Source organism: Trichosurus vulpecula, chromosome 7, assembly GCF_011100635.1.
Source record: "Trichosurus vulpecula isolate mTriVul1 chromosome 7, mTriVul1.pri, whole genome shotgun sequence".
NCBI classification, from domain to species: Eukaryota; Metazoa; Chordata; class Mammalia; order Diprotodontia; family Phalangeridae; genus Trichosurus; species Trichosurus vulpecula.
In genome coordinates, this window is record NC_050579.1 from 36,983,423 (window position 1) to 37,007,010 (window position 23,588).

Consider the following 23,588-nt stretch of genomic DNA (forward strand, 5'->3'; position numbering starts at 1 on the left):
TTCTGAGCTCAATACCACATAACAGACTTTTATTAAGTGCCTGCTGTGTGCGTATGACTGGGTTGGGCAGTGGAAAGATATCAAGTATAGGTAAGACATGGCCCCTGCCACAAGGAAATACAATCCAAATATGAAGAGTTAGCATGTACAAAAAAATAAGCAGGTACTGTTTCACATTCCCCCAGAGAGGAGAGCAGCTTTCTCCAACTCCTTCCTGATTGGGGGTGGAGGGTAAACTTGGTGCTTGGAGTCCAATCAGCCAGGGACAAGTGAGGATGGGAGGGAGAGAAAAAAGATTCAGGCTGAGACACCCGGGTGGGAGGCCCTTCACTAACAGCTGAATGTCTCCAGACACCTCCAGCTGAGACACCTGGGATGGAGGCCCTTCAAAATATCTGGAAGTGGGTCAGCTGGATGTCTCCTGACACCTCCAGCTGGTTGATAGAGCTTAGGTTTTTCATGCGGTGATTGTAGTCAAACTGGTGCTTCCCATTGACAGCCACCTTGAGGCAGTGGACTTCACACTTGATTTGCACCTGGAAGACAAGGGGACAATCAATCAACAAGCATTTATTAAGCACCTACTGTGTTCCAAGGACCATATTAAGTGCTGGGGATCCAAAGTCATAATCTAGTAATGACTCTCTCAGAACCCTGTGTCAGAGAAACTTTTTCCCTTGAGGCCTGAGCAGACTTAAGGAAGCAACGAATGCCTCCATATGAATGAGCAGCAGCATTGTAAAGGATGGTGCCTCACATCTCCTTCACATGCACTTTGTATGGACCTAGACAGATATATAAAGTCTCCCCTGCTAGACTGTAAACTCCCTGAGGGCAGGGCTTCTTTCATTTTATATTTTGATTGGGAAATTAATTACCTAGTGTCTTGGATCATCAAACTCCTTCCTAGTTCACTGTGCTCTGAAGAAACCTCTGGAGTTCAAGGTTTACCTACTCCCCACCCACCAAGCCCTCTCTCCCTCCCCATGCTTTACCAGGAAGGGCTGGCCTCGGGTGAAGGGCATAAAACTGGGCAGACCACGCTCCTCAGATCCCCATGAGTGGTTAATCTGGGTGTTCCGGACCACAGCATTCTCTTGAAATCGAGGGTTCAGATGGAAGGCAATGTCATTCCCACATCTCAGGTTGATTGTGAACCTGAAGGAGAGGGACAAGCTCCTTTGACAGAGTGCAAGCTTCTGGAGGGCAAGCACTGTCTCATTTTTATCTTTGTGCCCCTACCACCAAGGACAGTGCCTGGTACTTGTGTAGTGATTTATTCAGTCAACTTTTCTCTCTCTCATCCACCCTACCTCTGTTTATTGAAATGCTCCTTTTCCTTCAAGACCCTCTTCAGCTACCCCCTTCTCCAGGAAGCCTTCCATATACCCCCACCCAACCCAGGTGAAAGTGACCTCTCCTTCCTACTTCTCACTTCGCCTGCATCTCTCCTTTGTGCTTACAGCTAGGTCCTGATTAGTTGGAATAAGGAATCCTATGTAGTTACATTATTCAAATTCCTAATGCATATTTCTATTGAGCTGGTGTCAATGACCACAGTTTATATAACCGTAACTTCAAATCTGTACATTTGAATATATGCAACCACCATTTTTCACTTTCCCTTGTAACAGTATTATGTGCACCCAAATTTTTCTCCCCGTTAGATTGTCCACTCTCTGAGAAAAGGTCATATCTATCTTTGTACTTCCCAGTTCCAGACACCTTTTGCATAATTAGCAAATTAAGTCTTATCTAATTATTTCTGTTGGTGATCCTGGGTGATGAAGCCATTTCTTTTTCCCTGACATCTAGCTGGAAAATCATTCTGTCATTCCCTTCTGTCCCCATTCAAACAAAACTGCTCTCTCCAAAGCTACAATCTCTTTTTAAAATACATAATATTTTACTTTTCCCCAATTACATGTTAAAACAATTTTTTTTAACATTTGGGGTTTATTTGAAGTTTTTAGTTCCAAATTCTATCCTTCCCCTCTCCCTGAGATGGTGAGTAATCACATATAGGTTAGACATGTGCAATCATGTAAAACCCAATGGTCCCTTAAAGGCTCCATCTATCAATTTTTCCCTGATCCTCATCCTTCTCGAGCTCTCTGCAGCCTTTGGCACTGTCAATCGCCCTTTTGTCCTTGGTACTCTCTTCTCTCTAGGTTTTTGTGATACCACCATCTCCTGGTCCTCCTTCTGGAATGCCCTCCCTCCTCATCTTCCTGGCTTCCTTCAAGTGCGGGCTAAAGTCCCACCTTCTACAGGAAGCTTTTCCAGATCCCCCTTAACATTAGAGGCTTCCTTCTTGTGATCATTTCCAATTTATCCTATATACTGTTTGTTGGTTTGCCAGTTGTCTCCCCTATTAGACTATGAGCTCCTTGAAGGCAGGAACTGTCTTTTGCCTTTCTTTGTATACCCAGCACTTAGCCCAGTGCGTGACACATTGCAGGTGTTTAATAAATGCTTATTGATTGGCTGGAAGGGACGAGGCTGCCCAGAGAGGGGAGGAATGCTAGATAAAGAGAACTGCTGTGCCTGTGAACTTAGGACTGATGCTCACTTGTTAGCAGTAGGAAGGATGGTGCCAGATACAACGATTTGCCTGGATGGATAGAGTCCTCCAAAGATCGATGTGTGGAAAGGTAAGGGCTGCAGTGAAATGACAGAGAAGGGGTTAAAAAATATGTTCAGAAATGTTTGGCAAGAAGGGTGAGTCTGAAAATGTGTAATGCGCAATTGACAGAGGGTTTGGGAAACAGTTTGTTGCCTTTGAGAAATGCTAAGGATGGGGACTAAACCTGTAATTTCGTTGATATAGGGAACTCCCAGGTGAGGACACTCCCTCTACCAATGCAGGTGAGTACCTTTTCTGTAACCAGTCTTAAAGAGACCAAAGGGGTCGTGACTTGCCCAGGGTCACACAACCAGTATATATCAGAGGCTGAACTTGAACCAGGTCTTCCTGACTCCAAGGCCAGCTCTCTATCCCCTACACCATGCTGTTTCTCATTTTAGAGAAAAGGATGACAAAGACAACCTCCATAAAAAGAAAAGAGAAGTCAGAGGAAGCTGGTCACATGTACCACAAGAAGAATTGAGGCAGGGCATAAGGTAGGGTTTGAGGACCATCCCAGGGGAGCGGGAACATGGCCCCAGGTGAGAGCTATTAGTCATTTCCAAGTGCGCAGCTGCCTTCAGCTCTCTGAGTTTTCTCAGGCCCCCTCCAACAACAGGGCCTTCACACCATCCTCCCCACTGCCCTCCACCGTGAACAAAAGGCAACACTTACATACGACTGATTGTTGAACACTGGGGGTGGGAAAATAGGTGCCTAGAAAAGAGAAGAAACACCCAGAGTCAGCAACACACACAGTCATGCATACAGAGGCATAGTCACACACAGACATAGTGACATGGACAGCTACGAACACACAGACACAAGCACAGACATACACAGCCTCTCTCACATACACACACACACAGTCATGCATACAGAGGCATAGTCACACACAGACATAGTGACACGGACAGCTACGAACACACAGACACAGACACATATTCACATGTATACAGTCACAGACACACGCGCAGACATACACAGCCTCTCTCACGTACACACAGTCATGCATACAGAGGCATAGTCACACACAGACATAGTGACATATACAGCTACGAACACACAGACACATGCACACAGTCACACACAGACACAAGCACAGACATACACAGCCTCTCTCACATACACACACACACAGTCATGCATACAGAGGCATAGTCACACACAGACATAGTGACACGGACACACGCAGACACATGCACACAGTCACAAACAGCTACACATGCAGACATACACAGCCTCTCTCACATACACACACACACAGTCATGCATACATATGCATAGTCATACACAGACATAGTGACATAGACACACACAGACACACAGTCACAGACACATATTCACATGTATACAGTCACAGACACACACAGTTGCACACACATACAAAGCTTCTCTCTCTCTGTCTGTCTCTGTCTCTGTCTCTGTCTCTCTCTCTCTGTCTCTCTCTGTCTCTCTCTCTCTCTCTCTCTCTCTCACACACACACACACACACACACACACACTCACACACATACTCCTCCCAAAAGCTGGAGAATATCAGTTTGGTTCTGAAGCTTAGAACAGAAATTCTTCCAAACCCTGTCTCTGCGTGGCACTTCTCCATTGCCCATGCTATAGGAGGGGAGCTGGGTTGCAGATAGATTTTCCTTTCTTTTCACAATTTTTTTAGGCTGCTTCCTGAATATCCCTTGTCCCCTGCTCACAAGTACTCCTGAACATGCCCCCCTATCTCCCCACTTTCACTGAGTCAGGAGAGAATACACCAGAACCTGTGCGGGGTTATACAAGGACCACCCACTCCACAATTGGAGTACCTAGGTTCAAATGCCATCCCTTCAACTCATGTGGCCTTAAGTAAGTCACTTCTCTGGGCCTGTCTCCTCATCTGTAAAATCAGGGATTTGGACTAGACGGTCACTCAGGCCCCTTCCAGCTCTCTTCCTACGATCCTAGGCATCCTAGGACATACTCTGAACATGGGGAATGTGGGACATAGGTGGACACTCCAACTGCTGCTCCTCCTTCGCCCTTCAAAAGGAAGACAAATTTCTCTCCCCTTACCCCCACCCCCAGCCTCTCAGGCACTTATCCCATTCCTTCCTGGTGAAGAGGAAAAACACTGGCTCTGGAATCAGAGAATGAGCTGAGCTGATTTGAGATCCCACCATCGACACTTACTACTTGTATGACCTTAGCCCAGTCATTTTAACATAAGATCATATATTTAGAGCTGGAAGGAATCTAAGAAGCCAGAGTGTCCAATGCCTTTATTTCACAGAAGAGGAAACTGAAGTACAGAGGGGTTAAGTGACTTACCTAAAGTCATACAGCTACTAAGAGTCTGAGGTAGGATTTGAACCCAAAACTTCCTGACTTTGAGGTCAGCTCTCCCTATGGTTCCTCTCCATAGATTTAGAGCTGGAAAAGACCTTAAAGATCAATGAGTCCAACCTTTCTGGACCTCACTTTCCTCTGCTGTAAAATCCCTAGCACTTAGCACAGCACCAGGCACATAGTAGGTGCTTAATAAATGTTTATTGACTTGGAGGTCTGCGTTAGAGAGCCTTAGAGAACCCTTCTGGTTCTAGAGCTATAATCTTGTTTCTAGCATTCCCAGGGCCCTGGCTAAGAGGCCCTTATCACCACACATGGCTCAAAGAGCTTAGTCTATTTCAACAGATGAAGGGTGGAAGATGGATGGATGGGGCCACAGAATGGTCAGCAATTGAAGTCTTACACTGGGCATCTGTGGAACAGTGTGGATGCCAGGGAAAACCGTTTGAGTCTGAAAGGAAAAAATAAGAGAGAAAAAACTCAGTTAATGCACCGACCATGAAAACTCACTGTAGATCCCTCAAGGTCACCAGCCTCTAATCTTGAATACTCTCTAGCTAGAGTTTCCATTTCCACTGGGTTTTTCACCTTGGCGGAGGGGTGCTAAGAAATCTACCATGCCTTCTTCCCTGTCATCCGAGATATCTTTGGGAAAATCACCCTCAAAAACCCAAATATGCCAGGATTTCAAATTCCTCCCCTCCCCTATCAGTTGAAAAAAAAAGTAAGAATCTTTAGCTTCCTCTTAGGTTGGAGACTATGAGTGGGGAACCTTGATGACATGTTTCCTCAGACTCAGCTCATGTATTGTTAAGTTTGCCTCAGTTTCCTCATCTGTCAAATGCACTGGAGAAGAAAATGGCAAACCACTCCAGTATCTCAGCCAAGAACACCCCAAATGGGGTCACCAAGAGTTGTATGAGACTGAAAAAATGACTTAACAAAAGAACAATACAAATACTGAAGGGAGGGTGGGATGGAGAACCTGTCTTCTAAGACTCCCAATACAAATGGAGCGAGAGTTGAAGCTAGAGTCTTGACAAACTTGGGAGTTTAGGATGGAGACAACAGTCAGCAAGTCTTGTGCCTAAGAAGAAGCTAGGCTCTAAGAAAGAGCTCTGGATTTGGAGTTAAAAGAGATTTGGGTTCAAATACCAGCCTCTGGTATTTACTATCACTTAACCTCTAATGCTCAATTTCCTCATCTGCAAAATGGGTATAAATAATACTTGTAGCCTCAGTGGGTTGTGGTCTCAAAGAAGACAATGTGTATGAAACATGACACCAACCTGAAAGTGCCATATGCATGATACCCTTGGTCCTTCAGGGACTACCGCAAGAGCCCAGGCTGCGGGCGAGAGGGTCCCATTCAGGAATAAGAAAGACTGCCCAGGGATGGTTCCCTCCCAGGCAATCCCTGGATCAGTTCTCCGGGGACAGTCCCGTTCTGGTCCTAACCCGACCAAAGCCAGAAACAGGAAGTAAAGTAATCCAAAAAGAGTCAGAGAATCTAAGACTTACGATGACGTTCGAGGCAGAAGTCGGCCAGACTGATTGGGGAGGCTGAAAAAGATGAAAAACAAAACAACATCATTGCTGGAGCATCAGCAGGGTCTGAACCCTGAACCTGGCTGCTAAGAAACCAAAGATCTCATGGGGTTGAAGGTACCACTCTGTCCCTCTCAAGGGTTCTTAATCTTATATCCATGAATGGGTGTGCTTTTAAAAAAAATTTTTTGATAACAGTCTTTCACTATATTTGGTTTACTTTAGTAATTTCGTGCATCTTATTTGATACAATCAACAATATTCTTTTGAGAAGATGTCCATAGGCTTCCCCAGCCTGCTGCTCAAGGTCTCTGTAACTCTGATTTAGGGACTGGCCTAGATTGTAGGTTCTTAACCTAAGGATCTATGGACCCTAAGGGGTCCTCAGAAAATTACATCTTTATTTCAATATATTTGGTTTCCTTCCTAGTCCTTATCTTATGTTATGCATTTTAAAAAACTATTATTTTGAGAAGGGATCCATGGGTTTCACCAGACTGCTCAAGGGGTCCAGGAAATACACAAAAAGATTAAAAACCTTTGCTCTAAGGAGGGCTGGAACGAAGGTCTGCCCACCTCCTTTCTATTTCTCCCAGAAGGACCCTGTGTTTGGATTCCCCCAATGAGAGGGCATATCCAGGACTTGGAGATGCCTCTCCTCCCAGGGGATAATCTCAGATGCTTCTCTGAGCAGTCAGAAGCCAAAGTTATGAGTTCTGGTATAGGTGTCCCTTTCCCCTCCCACCTGGGAAAGTGGCAATGAGGCAGAAGGGGACCAAAGAGACTGATTCTCATTCTTTCATTCAGAACTATCTCTGTTTGCTTGAAGAAGCAGAGAGGGAGCTTTCTCTTAGTGAGGCTTCAAAGGAAGCAAAATGCTGTCTGACCCTGTGGGGTGAGGTGTTCCCTGGGGATCCAGGCACCTCTTATGTTGGCAGCTGAGCCTTGTCATTCCAGAGTCCCAGGTGGGAGCAGGCTTCTGCCTGTGCCCACTGTAGCTTCCTAGTGTGTTAAGTAAACAGTTGCTGAATAAATACTGATTCACCCGTTGTTCTAACAGCCCTGAGAGACACTGACTGACTCCTTACTCTGACCTTACAGATCTGTCAGTCACTGATGTGATTGACCTGTTCTGACTTGTTCTCGAAGCTCAGACTGTCCTGATTCTCTGACCCTCTGTTTTAAGTGCTCTGGGTGTCTCCTGGCTATTACCTGAATGACTCCCTCATCCCGATGACCCGATTGTCTAATTATTCCAGGTGTCCTGAGAGCTGGACTGCATATTTTAACTGTGCAGACTGTCTTTCCCACTGTTATTGCCCTGATCAACCGACTCCCTGTTCTGACCTGACCCCCTGTGCTAGCTGATGTGCTCTATGTCCTAGACTATGTCCTAGACCAGGGGTGGGGAACCTACAGCCTTGAGGCCACATGTGGCCTTCTAGGTCCGTGGGTGGGATCTTTTAACTGATCCCAAGTTTTATAGAACAAATCCTTTTATTAAGGGGATTTGTTCTGTGAAGTAAATTCAGTCAAAGAGCTGCACTTAAGGACCAAGAAGAACACATGTGGCCTTGAGGCTGCAGGTTCCCCGCCCCACCCCCGTACTAGACAAAGTGATTGACCCATTATTCTAGCTGAGGGGACAGTCTTACTCCCTGTTCTAACTGACCTCAGTCCTGCCTACGCTGAGCTGCCTGACCTCGGACCCAAGCACTGTTCTAACTGGGCCACCTGATGCTTCTGACTGACTGGCAGACACCTGGCCCGGACTAAACAAAGTGAAGCATCGGTCTGCTCACTCCCTCGTTCACTCACTTTGGGTTTGCGCCCCTTGGGCCTGTGGGGAGGTGGTGCTGACATTATCTGCTGTGGGACATAGCAGGGAGGCTGGATGGGAGCATATCTGCTGTTCTGTTAAAAAGAGAAAAAGAGCAGCATTTGGGTTAATTAGCAGGTTAGCAGGAGAACAGGAGAAAGGGAAGGCAGGTGGAGGTGGAGCAGGGAGCAGGGTAGAGCTGAGGGAAGCTAAGAGAGGAGGGACCTCCCTGGAAAAAGGAAGCTGGTACAAGCTCCTAGAGGAAGCAGGCAAAGAGAGGCGAGCAGGCAGGTTTGAGCGAGCAACAGCCCAGTGATTTCAAGCAGAGCCTCCTTCTCTTGAATGGGGCTTCTCGATGGCTGGGATGCCAAGCCTAGCCTATGAGCTGCATCACAAGGCTCTTGTAATGGTAGCTGTAAATTCCCACTCTCCCCAGTGCCCAAGCCCAAGACTCAGCTAACAATCCTCACACTTGAAACCATCTTTCTGGTCTTCTTTTTATCCATTCAGTCTCCATTCTGTTTGATGAAGAAAGAGAGGGGGCCTTCCTGGGCCCCCTGCTTATTGCTGAGAATCTTTTCCTGATGCTTGTGATGAGAGATGATCTAATGAAACATTATGTACTTTCTGACCTCAACTGTTAAGAACCTGGAATGGGTGAAGGAGAATAGGGGGATCTCCTTGCTTGAGGGGGTCAAGATATTATCAGGAGACACTGTGTTTTCCAGAGCTAAGACCCAGCAAGCAGACTGTGCCCTGAGCTTGGCATAACAACAATCCTTTGCACTCACCCTCTGGATGATCTCACCCTGTGGCAAAATCGTATAATTACTGTATTGTTTTCACCAGCACCAGGTGTTCTCTGAGCTTGGACAAGCACCGGACAAGGTCAGCAAGCTCTGGTCATGAAGCTGGGCTATGAATCAAATTTGTCTCACTGTTGGTGCTACCCCTCATCGTCAGGGCTACAGCTCTGGAAACTCCGGAAACTGGCACAAACAGAGATAATAGAACTTGCTTAAGATTACCCTACTTCCGACACCAATTAATGTCAACTGGACTGAACTGGCCTCTAACTTGGGAATTGCCAGAGCTAGAGACAGGAGACAGGCATAGGACTGACCATGGCCCTCCCTGCTCACCAGCCTTCAGTAACTTCCTAATATAGGACCATACATCTACAGTTGAAAGAGACCTTGGAGGTTAAATTACTCCTCAGAGGTCAACTATGCAACTGTCTCATTTTACAGCTAAGGAAACCCAGATCCGTGCAGATTAAGTGACCCAAAGTCACACAAGTAATAAATGACAGGGCCAGGATTTGAACTCAGGTCAAATTGGACTCTAAGGTCAGTGCTGAAAGATTAGCACCCTTGATTATCTAATGCTGCCTCAAAGACCTCCTATCACAAGTAGAATAAAACAAATCACTCAAGCTGGCACTAAAAGCCCTCCTCAGCCGTCCAACCTTTTTTCATATCAGTCTCCTTCCAAACTGGCCTACTTGGTGCTCCCTAAACTCAGCATTGAATTTCCCACCTCCAGGCTTTCGCCTCCCTCCTTACCTTTGCCTCTTAGAATCCTTAGCTTCCTTCATGTTTCAAGCCAGATGTAACTTGAGTTTTCCACCTCCAGGCTTTTGCCTCCTGTTCCCCTTTGCCTCTTAGAATTCTTAGCTTCCCTCATGTCTCAATTCAGATGTAACTTCCTGCGGAAAGCCTTCCCTGATTGTCCCCAGCATTAGTTCTCTCTCTCTCTCTCTCTCTCTCTCTCTCTCTCTCTCTCTCCTCTTAAATCATTTTATATTTATTTCTCTGTGTCCTCCAGAAGAATATAAGTTTCTGGAGGTCAGGAATTATTCTGATATTTGGCCTCATATGTCCAGTGCTTTGCACTTAGGAAGTGCTCACTAAATGCTTGGTGAATAGACCGAATCAGGAATATACTAGATTAAGTGAGGAAAGGACAGCCCTCCCTGTGACCTCCAGCTCTGTTAATGATTCCTATATTTGGGTGGGAGATGTTTATGAAAGACTAAGGAGACCAAAGGAAGGAAAAGAGCAGGGGAAAGGAGAAGAGACGGTTGAACAGGATAAAAACATGTACAGAAAAGAGGAGAGGTAAAGGCAGGGGGAGGCAGAGTTAGGAGAAATGCCAACCAGGGCCACAAGTGTTAAGGGAGAAGAAAGAAACTGGGAAGTGAACCAAAGCATGTAGAACTAGGAATAACCTTAAAAGTCATCTCACTCAAGCCCCTTGTTTTATATCAAGAGAGGTGACGAGGGCCTGAACTATGGTCCTCAGACATTCAGTGGTGAGGAGGAGACTGTGAGATCAGATCATGAGAGCAGCAGAGGCAGGATTTAAACTCAGGTCCTTCCACTGTATCACTCTGCCTCCCAATCAGACAGCGAAGGACGAACAGAAATGACAACATGGACTTGGAGGGACAGAAGCATGGTGGGGAGGGTGAGAGTGGGGCGGACAGAGCCCAGCACGGGGGCAGGAATGCAGTTCAGCTCAGTCTGGTTCAATTCGATTCAGTTCAACAAATCTTGATTAAATGTCTGTGCTAGGCGCCAAAAATGGAGAAACGCTAGGCACGGTGCTAGGCGCCAAAAATGGAGGAGGGAAAAATGACAAAGCCAAGTGGGAAGTAAAGGAAACACCCCCCCCCCCCGGGGGAGGGTAACAGGAGCTTTTCCCTTCCACATTCAGGAGAGGGAGCAAGTGAAGTGGGAGGAAGTGAGGAGGAAGGGAGGAAGGGCTTCCTCCTGGCCGGTCTACAGCCCTCAATATGTCTGCTGGTAGTGGTAGTGGCTGCTCGGTGGGATCTCTGTCCCTCCTTTAGGATATGAGATGGGACAATGGAGGAGACCTGTGCCACCCATTCTGACCTGGAACTTTACGTAGGACACCTTCACTATGCCCTGGATCGTGATGGTGTCCACTCGATGGAAAGGGATCCGGTGCTGGTACTGGACAAAGTAACTTCCATTCACTATCACCTGCCAACAGGAAGAAGCTGCATGAGCAAGAAAGCCAATGGGACCTTGGGAGCCACAAACACCAGTCCTTGAGACTGGATCTTTGCCCACCTGACATCATGAGCATCAGGTCTCCAGTCACTGAGAATGGCAAACATCTGGCTCCCACCCAGTACTCCTGGTTCTGACCTCTGACACCAAATAGAATGAATCAAATCTTTCCTCAGCATGATGGTCCTTTAAATATTTGAAGGCATCGATCATATCTCTCCTGAGCCTTCCCTTCTAAGGCTAAACACCCCATTATTCCCAGTTGCTTCATCTGCTTTTGGCATGGACCCAAGATGCTTCACCATCCTGGTTGGCCTCCTATGGACACCTTCCAGTTTATCAGGGTCCTTTTTGAACTGTGATGCCTGAGACCAAACACAGTACTCCAGATGTAATCGGAGCAGGGCAGAATACAATGAGACTATCATCTGCCTCTCAGTGCAGCCCAAGGTTGACAGTTAGCTACTTTTGTGACTGTTACACTACTGATTTACATTGAGCATGTGGGCCACTAAGACTCTCTGATCTTTTTCAACCAAACTGCTGTACCCAAACCATGCTTCCTCCATATTGTACACCTGAAGTTGACTTTTTTAAACCCTCTGACTCATGACCCACTTCACTCTCTCAAAGGAAGGTGACTTTGGAGGGATGATGCTGCGCTTACCTCGAAGGCTGAATTGTGGACCTGAAAACAAATATCAAAAGGTGCCCCCATCTGGAAAGGCATCTGCATCTTCCTCTCCTCTTGCCCCCAGGAACCATTCTGCTTTGTGTTGCACACCACAAAACCGCCTTTTTCAAACCGAGGGTTGAAATGAAAGGCAATGTTGCTGTCGTTGGGCCCACACTGAAAATTCACAGAAAACCTATTCCAGGAGCCAAAAAAATAAGAGCGGTTAGAGGATGCAGTGTGCTGATGGTGGTCAGTAAGAGGATGGCCCAGAGGCTCCTCCTTAGCCTTAGAATCTTTCCTTTCCTGATCACTCTTCTTCTCTCTCTCCTTCTTCCTTTTAGTCTTTGTGACACTTTTCCCCTTGGTCCTTTATTTTAAATGCCTGCATTTAGTTAGTTCTGTTGTCTCCCAGGACTCCTCAGATGGTAAATGAGAGGGATGTCCACTCATTCTTAGCCCCCTCCTACTCATCACTCAAGCCCCACCTCCTCCATGCAGCCTCCTCTGTCTGCTCCCTTCCACAAGGAAGTTCTATGTACTAGATGGAGGAGCCTGGGAGGGGAGAGTGATGCCCAATTTAAGCCACATACAGTCCCTGCCCTCGTGGCGTGTCTCCCACAGTAGCAGGTGAAAGTAGCAGAACTGAGATTTGAACCCAGGTTCCCTAACTCGTGATTCAGTGCTCTCTAACTTAGATATCCCCTGGTACAAGAGTCCTTAACCTTTTATGTATCCTGGATTCCTCTGGTGTTCTAGTGAAGCCCACGGACTCCCTTCTCAGAACCCTGTTATTAAATGTATTTTAAATGCACAAAGATCTATTTTTTGCCATCCAGTTTCACAGACCCCCTGAAATCCAGGCTAAGAAGCCCCGATCTTGTCCCACTCTCTCATTTTCCAGAGGAAAGAACTGAGGGCCAGTGAATAGAAATTAATTTCTTAGAGTCACACAAGCTGGTGGACAAGCTAGGATTTGAACCCAAGTCTGCTGATTCCAAATCTGGCACCTTTTGCTCTGTAGCCACAGTAACATCTTCAAAGTCCTCTTATTAAGGGGATTTGTTCTGTGAAGTCTAGATTCAGTTGAAGGGCTGCACTTGAGGACCTAGAGGGCCACATGTGGCCTCAAGGCCGAAGGTTCCCCACCCCTGCTCTAATTCTATGGGCATTTTGTCAGGTTCAATAAATATTGCTTTATTGATTTAATGACGTTTTATTTCTCCTGGCAATGTTCTGGATTCCTATTCCTGGTTTAGCTTAGGCCAGTAATAGCTGAGTAGGTTAGGGTAGCCAACAAGTTCAATTCATTAATATTTTATTAAGCTAGATTCTGAGGAAGCTACAAAATTTAGATCACATGTGATACCTGCCTTCCTTGATTTTTACAGACTAGTAGACAAGTAATGTGGCTAAGGGGTAGCATTGGACAGAGCGCTGGGCCTGGAGTCAAGAAGACTCAACTGCCTGAGTTCAAATCTTGACTCAGATATTTACTAGCTGTGTGACCCTGGGCAAGTCACTTAACCCAGATTATCTCAGTTTCCTCATCTGTCAAATGGGCTGCAGAAGGAAATGGCAAACCGCTCCAGTATCTTTGCCAATAAAACCCCAAATGGGGTCACGGAGAGTCAGACACAGCTAAAAAAAAAAAGATTAAATGAGGGTAAAGTACCAACTTCCATTTCTACATGGTCAAGGATCAAAGTTTGACAAAATAAAATGCCACCCCCTGCTATTCCCCATTTCTGGGCATTCACTCTAAGACTGGCCACTATGCCTAGAACGACCGCTTGTGTTTTCATCTCTGCTCTTCAGATTTCCTGTCTTTTTACCTCAAGGCTCAGGAGAACGATCTCCTACTTCAGCTCATGACCCCCTCCTCCACAACTTCTTTTCCAGCATTACCTTTTTTCTAGATTTCTCCTCTGCCTTCATTGCACTCAGTTCTGTGTGCATAGAATTCCTGCACCCTTCACCCATTATAATGTAAATTCCCCAAGGAGAGAGGCTCAATAGAAAAAAAAAAAACTTGCCATCCCTAGTTCCTAGCATGGTTCCTTACGCATAGTAGGCACTTCAGACAAGTCTGTTAAATTGAGTTGAAAAACCGTTACCTGGCTAGAGACCATACCCTTAATGCTAACTAGTCACCTCTCAGATAAGAACAGGTCCAGAGGCTGGGCCAAGAGAGTGTTTGTGATGCATTCCCCTATTTAGATCACAGCTGTAAACTCATGTCTTGCAGAGGGCCAGCCAGGGCATCATTGTCATATGAGTTTGTCATTGTCACATGATTTCGTCATCGTCATATGATTTTCTGACCCATGGGCTGGTTTGGCCTCTGAAGTCAGGTGGAGCAACTTGAGACATCTGAGCAATTGCCAGTGACAATTTTGGAACTGGCTGCTTGTGCCTCCACCTGCTGAAGGGTGCCCTGGTCTGCTCAGAGACAAAGCATGTAGGAGCAAAACAGAAGAAACAAGTACCTAGTCCCACCGACAGGAAGGACCAACCCATTGACAAAGACCTCATGTCCATCCTGGAGTCCACCGTGGATAGGTCCAGAGAATGGAATGACCTGAAGAGAGGAGGAAAGATACAGTTGTTAGATCTAGGCCTCCAAGCAAAAAAATCCAGGAAGGTCTTGTCCTCCAAGGTCTGGGCTTAGAGTCAAAGAGGAGACAGACCAAGACTACGCCCTGACGAGGTGGCTCCCCAGGATTTTACTGCTTTCCACCACCACCAAAAGGAATGGCAGGGAGGGGGTCTTTCTCCCTCCCATCCTTGGGACCATGGCTTTCTCTTCTGAATCTTTTTCTATAACCACCTAAAAATTGTTTCACTTTTTTATTATGAGCTTAACCATCATTAGCAAACATGTACAAACATTGAATGTGAAGCCACGAATTTCTCTTACTCGCAATTTGTTTTTCAAAAAGTCTATATTCAACGTAACACGATGGGAACAAAACTGTCCTATTTACGTCCCTTTTATAACTTCTTGCTTTTCTTCTGCCTTGTCAATTTCATTTTTATTGGTCCCATTTTATGGTTTTTATGACCTTAGTAAACATCAGCAAATATGAATATTTCAACATGCAAAGAAAAGCAGAAAGGGGGGATGATATAAGAAACTATCATAATGGCAGCTGGGTTCATGTGGACCATCTTAGAAAACTTGTGGAGTCCACACGTGCATCAGACACCCCTCACACTGTGGGCTTCTATTATTATTTGTTTCTTAAAAGAGGTGTGTTAAATATCACATGGTAGTTCCAACATATCCCTGCTTCTTTGTGTCCCCTTCTGAACTTCCTTCCACTCTCTTCTGTGCATTTCTAAACATTTAAATATTCTATTGGTTTTCTTCTTTTTTAAATACTATCACTACAACCCCCCCAAAATAAAAGTCCTCAGTTGTTGTCCCATGACTTTTAACTGGCACCCCTCCCCTACCCACTCTCTTTTTCCATCACATCTTTGTTTTTAAACCAGCATTTTCAAAGTGTGCTTCAGGAATCCTTAGGGATCCTTTCAGGGAGTTCATGAGGATGAAATTATTTTTACAATAATACTAAGATATTTTAATTCTTACAATAATAATTTCTAATAATAAACATTAATTGACATAACCCTCATGAACAAAAGCTCTTTAGGGGATCCTCAATAATTTTTAAGAGTGTAAAGGGACCCTCAGACCAAAAAGTTTGAGAACCATTCTTCCAAAATAAGCATTGCTTTGCTAGAGTGGTAGGAAATTTACTTGAATCATGGACCTCTTCTTAAGATTCCTTCTGAACACAGATTTCCAACTGATAATCAGACCCTATACATGCTCTTTTCTGTGTTCTGTATATTCCTCCTGAGTAGCTTCCTTGTTCCCTGTTACCCTATAATTGTACCTCATCATTCATGTAATCATGTGATCAAAATGTCCCTAACTTCTGCATTCTTGCAACACAGATGTCAGACTGTCTGAAAACCATGATCTCTGGGCATGCACTTTTCTAAGTCATCTTAAATCCAGCACAGACTGTCACAAACATTCTGCAGAAACAAACTTATTGCCTCTTGTTGAAGTATTAAAGCTGTTTTCCAATGTAAACTTATCCTTTGCCCAGGTAACAATTCTTCTATCTGGTGGATTTTCAAATAAACTGGTTGGTGACAATGTCATTCAGTAGAGTTTCTGTTAGAGAGTAGCTAGTGGTAGAAGAGAATGTCACATCTGGAAGGATTCTTTCCCTAAGAGGGTTAGTTTATAATAGGGGTGGGGAACCTGCAGCCTCGAGGCCATATGTGGCCCTCTTGGTCCTCAAGTGCAGCCCTTTGACGAATTCAATCAAAGGGCTGCACTTGAGGACCTAGGAGGCCACATGTGGCCTTGAGGCTGCAGGTTCCCTCACCCCTGGATTATATATACATGTGTATACATGTATATGCATTCATTATATAAACTAATCTAGTTTGTTAAAAATGAAGCAATATATCCCACTGAACTTCAAGTACCTTTATTATTTAATATAGTGCTTGTCACTAGCCAGTAGAAAGGTAAATATTTCATATCATGACTAGCTCTTCTTTTACATAAGGTTAGGTGACTAAAAATTTTACAATGAATTTCCCTCTCTCAACAAGAGAACTTAAAAATTACTCTTACCATTTTTCACTGTATGTTTGTGTGAGTGGACAGTTTCATTTTATTCTTGTTTTAAATCAAAATAAAGAAATACATTATGCAAAAAAAATTTACTAGAGTCAGAAGAGAGATGTATGTTCAATCATTTTTCAGTCATGTCTGACTCTGTATGACCCCATTTGAGGTTTTCTTGGCAAAAATGCTGGAGTGGTTTGCCATTTCCTTCTCCAGTTCATTTTACAGATGAAGAAACTGAGGCAAGCAAGGTTAAGTGACTTGCCCAGGGTCATACAGCTAGTATGTGTCAGAGGACAGATTTGAACCCAGGTCTTCTTAACTCCAGGCTTATCACTCCTTCCTTATCCAGAAAAGATCATTCTCAAATTCATGCATATTTAGGAGAGGGGAGTGTTTGCCACACCTTATTCCACCACATGGAGGCCATCTCCAGTTGTCCTGATCTATATCTGGCCACTGGATCCAAATGGCTCCAGAGGAGAAAGTGAGGCTGGTGACTTTGCATAGCTCTGCCTCACTTAAATCCAATTCACATGCAAGTCATGGCATCACCTCCCGGATGTCATGGTCCTCTCTGAGAATGAAGGACAAACAACACCAACATTCTGTCCCTTACTGTTCTGGTAAATCCTATTCCTTGAGGTCTCACTTCCATCATTTTTTAAAAACTGATGATAAACTCATCTCATCGGCCTCTCGGGACTGTGAGCAGAAGCAGCCTCAGCTGACTTGAGCTAGACACCCACGGGGTGATATTGGGGATTCTGGAAAGACCTACCCATCTCTCCAAATATTTCCTCTACCTGTTTTCTGATGCCTGAGATTCTACTAACAGGCAGGAAAGCCTTTCATTCTGCTACTGGAGAGCATGTTTAAACTACAAATACTCTTGAGAGAGCTTAGTTAGGGCTTAACTTGAACCAACACCTCCTTTCCTGGGCGAAGGTAACATGGGAGTAACAGTAACAAAATGATCTTGTTTGTATCTCCTGAACTTCTTTTTGTTGCCTTCTGCCCATGGATGGGATGCGGTAGGCAAAGAAACTCTCAGATACCTCGGAAGCTCCAACTCTTGAAGGGAGGCATTTTAGAGATTATCTTGTATTATGCGTACAGTTTTTCATTTACTCTTTCATACGGGGCTCTTGAAGCAGCTAGGTGGCGCCATAGAGCGCTGGGCCTGGGGTCTGGAAGACTCGTCTTTTTGAGTTCCAATCCAGCCTTAGACACTTAATACCTGTGTGACCCTGAGCATCCCTGACTCCATTTCAAAATTGTGCTTTGACCCTAGCATCTCTAAATCTTTGGGTTTTGCAATACCACATGACCCCTACCTTGTTCAAGCCATGGCTGAACCTTCCCAGATGTGGTTATCTTATCTTCTCCATGATGGTCTTGTATGGACTTGTTTGTTTGTGTTTGAACCCTTCCAACTGTGACTTTGAAGTCATGGCTAGAAGGCAAGCAGGTGTCTCTTGGGAAGGACAGCTGGTTATTTTCTCTTTGTATAAACGCAGTACTTTGGCAGGTATCCCTGGAGGAGTTTTAAGTGGGAGATAAGGAAATGGAATAGAACAGCAGTGAAGAACCTGCAGCCTCAAAGCCACACGTGGCCTGCTAGGGTCCTTGGGTGCGGCCTTTTGGCCGAGTCCAGGTTTGACAGAACAAATCCTTTTATTAAGGAGATTTGTTCTGTGAAGTTTGGATTTAGTCAAAGGGCTGCACTTGAGGACCTAGAGGGCCACACGTGGCCTCAAGGCCACAGGTTCCCCAGTCCTAGACCAGAATGATGGAATACAAGAGTTAGCAGTGGTTTGGGGTTGAAGGTCTGAGTTTCCTTCCCATCTCTGCCTCCCTTCTCTCTGTGTGCTCAGCCGTCCTGCCCACAGCGGCCTGTGCCTTGGAGGGAGTGGTGGTCAGCTTTCAGGCAGGAGAGGTTGTAAGCATGTAGGAATCCAGCCAGCAGCTTCTCCTGGCCCAGTGTTTGTGGTCTTCTGATCAACCCCACATCTCTGTGATGATTTCACAGTTGCATCACAAAACCCAGAAAGTCTGCTAAGATTCTCGGAAAGAGGTTTTGCAACAACTTGGCCTTGACTAAAAAAAAAAGTTGAATCAGCCTTGGGGGTAGGGAAGGGTAAAGTTGAACATTTTTGGATAGGGGTAAAGAGTTAAAATGTGGTATAGTGGATAAATTCTAGACTTGGAGTTAGGTTTCAGATCTTGCTCGATGCTAGCTGTGTGATCCAAGATAAATCACTTTACCTCTCTGAATCTCCCCATTCACATTTGTAAAATGGGGCAGCTAGATGGCACAGAGGAGAGACTGCCAGGCCTGGAGTCAAGAACTCATCTATGTGAGTTCAAATCCAGCCTCAGACACTTACTAGCTGTGTGGCTCTGGGCAAGTCACTTAACCCTTTTTGCCTTAGTTTCTTCATGTTAAAATAAGCCAAGAAAACCCCAAATGAGGTCAGGAAGAGTTGAACATAACCCAAACAACCGAACAACAACAACTCACTAGCTGGTAGCCAGTACAGTCTTGCCTTCAGGAGATGCTCTCCTCTAGTGTAAGAGCTACTGAGGCAGAATTCTTTACCAACGCTAGATAGTGGTATGTCAGGACAAGGAATCTTAATACTCCTTCCTTGGCCTCATTAGAAGTGACACTCCTTCTGCAGCCTGAACCCTGGGCACCATGCCTTTCCTTTTTCCACAGACCCTGAGCTCCAAACTGCAAGCAGTCATAGAGCCCGAAGCTTTGGAAATTTAGTGATGGGCCTGCCTCCTCTTGGACTAAATAGGAGCCTCAAGGCTTGATCAGACTTCTTAGACCCTTATGCCATCCCTGAAGCCAATAGATTGAGAAGTAATAAGGCTAAGAAAGCAGCGTGGAGAGCAAGCTGGGTTCAAATCCTCTATCTGATGCTTACTAGCTGTGTGACCTGGGCAGGCTGCTTCACCTCCATGAATTCTCTGAAAATCAAAAGGGTTGAACTCGAGGCCCCTGAGATCTCTTCCAGCCCTAGATCTGGGAACCCATCAATTTCTCGGTTTCCTCAATTAGAAACAGAAATCGAAAGGGTTGTACATGAGGCCCCTGAGCCCTTCCAGTTATGGTTGCATAATGTACAATCCTCTACCACACCGTTTCATTGTGAGGACAGGGATATGAGAAGGGTCTTTGGGATGTCTCTACTTCTACTCAAGTCATCCATGACTTGGAGCTAGAAAGGAGAGCTGGCAATGCCATCTAGCCCAACAACTCTCCTTTTACAGCGGAGGGAACTCATGCCTAGGTAGGTAGGGACTTGTTCAGGGTCACATAGCTAGTAAGCTTCAGAAATGGAGCTTGAGATTTCTCCCTGACTCCAAACCCAGTACCCTCCGTAATACCACACAGCCTCTATTATGGAAGCTGCATCATGGGACCGAGAGAGGACTAGACCTGGCTTCAGAGATCCTAGATTCTAATCCCATTTGCCACTTATTCCCTGGGAAAGCTCGAGGGATGTTTTTAATTTCTCACAAAGCAGGGAAGCAGGAAGTTCTCTATTATTCCACTGCCAGCTTTCGGTTTCCATGAGCCCCCATATCAGCTGCCACAGCCTTAGGGGTGGGGTCTGAGCACAGTCCACGTAAAGAAAGCTCAGGCCCAATATACAAATCCTTCCTGGCTCAGTGACCACCACCAACATCCATTCTTATTTTTTCTCCCCTTATCTCCTAAATGTGAGAGGCTCTCCCTATATGGCCTACTGGCACCCCAACTGTGCCAGGAGGGGCAAAAAAGCAGTGTGTGCTTAGCCTACAAAGCTAGCATGCAACATCTAGGGGCCTTGGCAGATTGCCTACGTCCAGCCCTCTGGGACTAGATTCCCTCACATGAACCTGAGGTAGTATTTCCAGGAAGGGAATAGAGAATTCCTTAAACTGAGAATCTGTCCAGTACAAAGCAAGGCTGAAACCAGGGTGAGCCGGGTATGAGGCTGACCTACCTCAGACTTCAGGAGAAGATGAGATGCAGAGAATCACAGCTCTTAGAGCAGGAAGGGCCTTAACTTAGCATCTGGTCTAATCCTTGTACAGATGAGAAAACTGAGGCCTGGAAAGCATTAAGAACTTGGAGAGTGTGGGGCAGGGGGGAGGGGCTACAAGAGGGAAGGGGAAAGACGAATATATTTATGAAGCTCATGGAACTTTACAAATACTCTCTCAGTTGACCCTCACAACCCTGGGAGGTAGGGGCTATTATTATCCCCATTTCATTGTTGAGGAAACTAAGGCTTAGAGAGATTAAGTGACTGGTCCAGAGTCACACATCTAGTAAGTATCTGAGGCAGAATTTGAACTCAAGTCTCCCTGACTTTCAGCCTAGCACACTCTTTCATTGCTCTACCTACCTGTCTGACTGTCCAGGTTTCCTGTCTAGCCAGTTTCTCAGTTTCCTTCCCAAGCCCTCTGGTGACAGATGTACAGTTGCCTCAAAGGTATGAATTTTGGGGTGGATCAAAAAAGAGCACTAGTTTCCTAGTCAGAGGACCTGGGTTCAAATCTATGTGACCTGGAGTAAGTTACCTAACCTTTCTGGTACTCAGTTTCTAGCTTCTAAGGATCCTTCCAGTTCTAGATATATGATCTCATGCCTTTTTCCTCTCTCTTCTCCGTATCCTTAGCTGCACCTGGATGTGACCTTGGGCCACCTGCTTAGCTCTTCTGGGCCTCGGTCTCCTCATTTGTAAAAATGAGAAAGCTTAGTCTATGTCATGGATTTAGAGCTAGGAGCAACCTTAGAGTTTATCTAGTCAAATGGTTCTCAAAACATGGTGTGAAGACCCTTGGGTGGGGAAAAAAGGGAGGAGGATTCCTGAGATCCTTCTGGAGGGTCTGTGAGGTCAAAATTATTTTCATAATAATACTAAAATGTTATTATCCTATTAAAATACTCCTTCCTTTTCTAACTACATATCTGTGTGAGGCTGGATTTTCTTCCTATACTGCAACCAGAACAATGTATCATAACAAATTGAATTCAGAAGCAAATACAAGAATCCAGCTGTCTTCTATTAAGCCAGACATTAAAGAGACTTCCAAAAATACATAAAAACAGTTTCACTTTTCATTTTCCTTGTTTTGGAAAATATAGTAATTTTTCATTAAAAATACATTGTTAGCAGGTAATGGGTTTTTATTGCTTTTTAAAATGAATTACTAAATTCGTGAATTAATTGGAATTAATGAATTAATAAATATTTTAAAATTTGATCAGCTTTAATTTCTAATATAGTAAGTATCAAGCTCTTTGGGATCCTCAATAAATTTTAGAGTGTAAAGTGTATGTGGTATAGAGGGCAAAGTAGTCCTGAGACCAAAGACTTTGCAAACCGCTGGTCTAGTCCAACCCCATTACTATACAGACAACCTCTAAGGTCCCTTAGAGATCTAAATTGTAAGGTCTGATTTATGATTCTTCATCAGACCAGGGGCTGGGAAAGCAGAAGGGAAGGAACCCAAAGACAGTTCTGGGACAGATGAGGGAAGCAGAGGTAGAGAGCTGGCTCTTTCACACTCCCCAAACACTTCCTCAGGATTTCTCATCCACCAGGCTGAAGCACAATTACCATGTATCTCACAGCAGGACAGCTATCAAGGAGAGATCTCTGGGCTTCTGACCTTTTTATATTCTCTGTGGAGTAGGATTCCTGCTCCCCTTCACTCCCTATCCTCTCCAAAATACACCGTTCTCCCCTGACTATTTCCTTTAATACCCCAGATGCATGTTTTCAGAGCAGGCTCCTTATAGATGCATGGAAGTAGCCTGCTCCACTCCACCATAGCCCGCTTCCTCGATGTGGTGCCTACCACAAACAGACTCACCGGATTGTGGTAGAAAGGCTGGCTACCACCGAAAGACATGGTGCCGCCGCCGCTGCTGCTGCTGCTGGTCCTGCTGCTGCTGCTGCTGGTCCTGCTGCTGGTCCTCCTCCTCCTCCTCCTTTCATTAAACCAAAAGCCGGAAAAGGGGAGGATTCTCCAGAGAAATAGAAACTGATACCAAGCTAATCTGGCAGCAGTTCAAAGGGAGGGAGCTGTTCAGAAGGAATCGATCGGGGCAGGGGAGGTAGGTGAAAACGGGTGACCGTGCAGGGGGGAGGGGGGGCCCACTATGCTTTTCATTCTACTCCCAAATAGAGCACCTATTTCTATATAACATGTACTCAATATAACACTCAAGTCGGTAAATGCAAAGTCATTTCCCGAAGGAAAGAACCCTCACAGACGGAGACACGGAAGGAAGCTTCTTTCGTCAAACTTCCTCTTTTGACAGTAGGGGAAACTGAGGCTCAGAGAGACTCAGTGGCAGAGTTTGGATTCATATCCAAGCCCCCTTACTCCAAATCCAGCAACTCTTCCCAACAGGCTAGGCAGAGCTCCTGGAACATGTGGGATCCCTGTTACTCTCTTGGGTACTTGATATAAATTGTCTCCTAGTCAGATATGACTGGATGAAACCAGCTAGTTCGTAAGTTCCTTGAGGGCAGGGGCTTCATGTTAGAGGGTTCTAGATCCAGAAGGGACCTCAGAGGGTGTCCAGCAACCCCTTCATTTTACAGACGAGGAAACTGAAGCCCAGGGAAATTCAACCGCTTGCCCAACGCCATACCAAGCAAAATGATCATACCCTCTTATGTCCCCTTGTGTCACCTGCCAAGGCTAGGGAGCAGTCAGTGTTAGAAGTACAGAGCCATAACTGGCGGTTTGGGGGACGAGGCAAGCAGCACCCCAATGTGCCCTCAAATCGATTTTTAGGACAGATTCAGTTGTGGAAATGGGGACTAAAGAGAAGGCTTTGGGACAACGGGCCCTGTGGGAACCATAGCCCTAGG

The 23,588-nt window shown here is 45.4% G+C and overlaps 1 protein-coding gene across 2 annotated transcripts; it reads right to left on the reverse strand.

Moving 5' to 3' along the window:
* On the reverse strand, positions 1 to 22,698 carry LOC118856729 (galectin-9-like). 2 transcript variants are annotated; one of them, XM_036767172.1, is made up of 11 exons: positions 22,579 to 22,688; positions 14,531 to 14,622; positions 12,036 to 12,237; positions 11,228 to 11,338; positions 8,330 to 8,425; positions 6,485 to 6,526; positions 5,367 to 5,414; positions 3,302 to 3,343; positions 2,573 to 2,661; positions 996 to 1,158; positions 1 to 536 (listed from the first exon to the last, which is right to left on the reverse strand). In XM_036767172.1, the coding sequence occupies exons 1-11, from the start codon at positions 22,615 to 22,617 to the stop codon at positions 387 to 389; spliced, it is 1,074 nt and encodes a 357-aa protein (XP_036623067.1). In that variant the 5' UTR covers positions 22,618 to 22,688; the 3' UTR covers positions 1 to 386. The 2 variants fall into 2 exon arrangements, with proteins under 2 accessions (XP_036623067.1, XP_036623068.1); XM_036767173.1 differs by lacking the exon at positions 8,330 to 8,425 and having other exon boundaries at positions 22,579 to 22,698.
* Positions 22,699 to 23,588: the final 890 nt, after the last annotated feature.

What these genes read in the sequence shown, in the direction of transcription:
- LOC118856729 (XM_036767172.1), bottom strand. Translation starts at nt 22,617, where the DNA reads ATGTCTTTCGGTGGTAGCCAGCCTTTCTACCACAATCCG. An exon ending in CTTCCTGTCGGTGGGACTAG is followed by an intron (nt 12,238 to 14,530) that starts GTACTTGTTTCT and finishes CTCCTGGAATAG; the next exon opens with GTTTTCTGTGAATTTTCAGT. An exon ending in CCCGAGGCCAGCCCTTCCTG is followed by an intron (nt 537 to 995) that starts GTAAAGCATGGG and finishes CTTGTCTTCCAG; the next exon opens with GTGCAAATCAAGTGTGAAGT.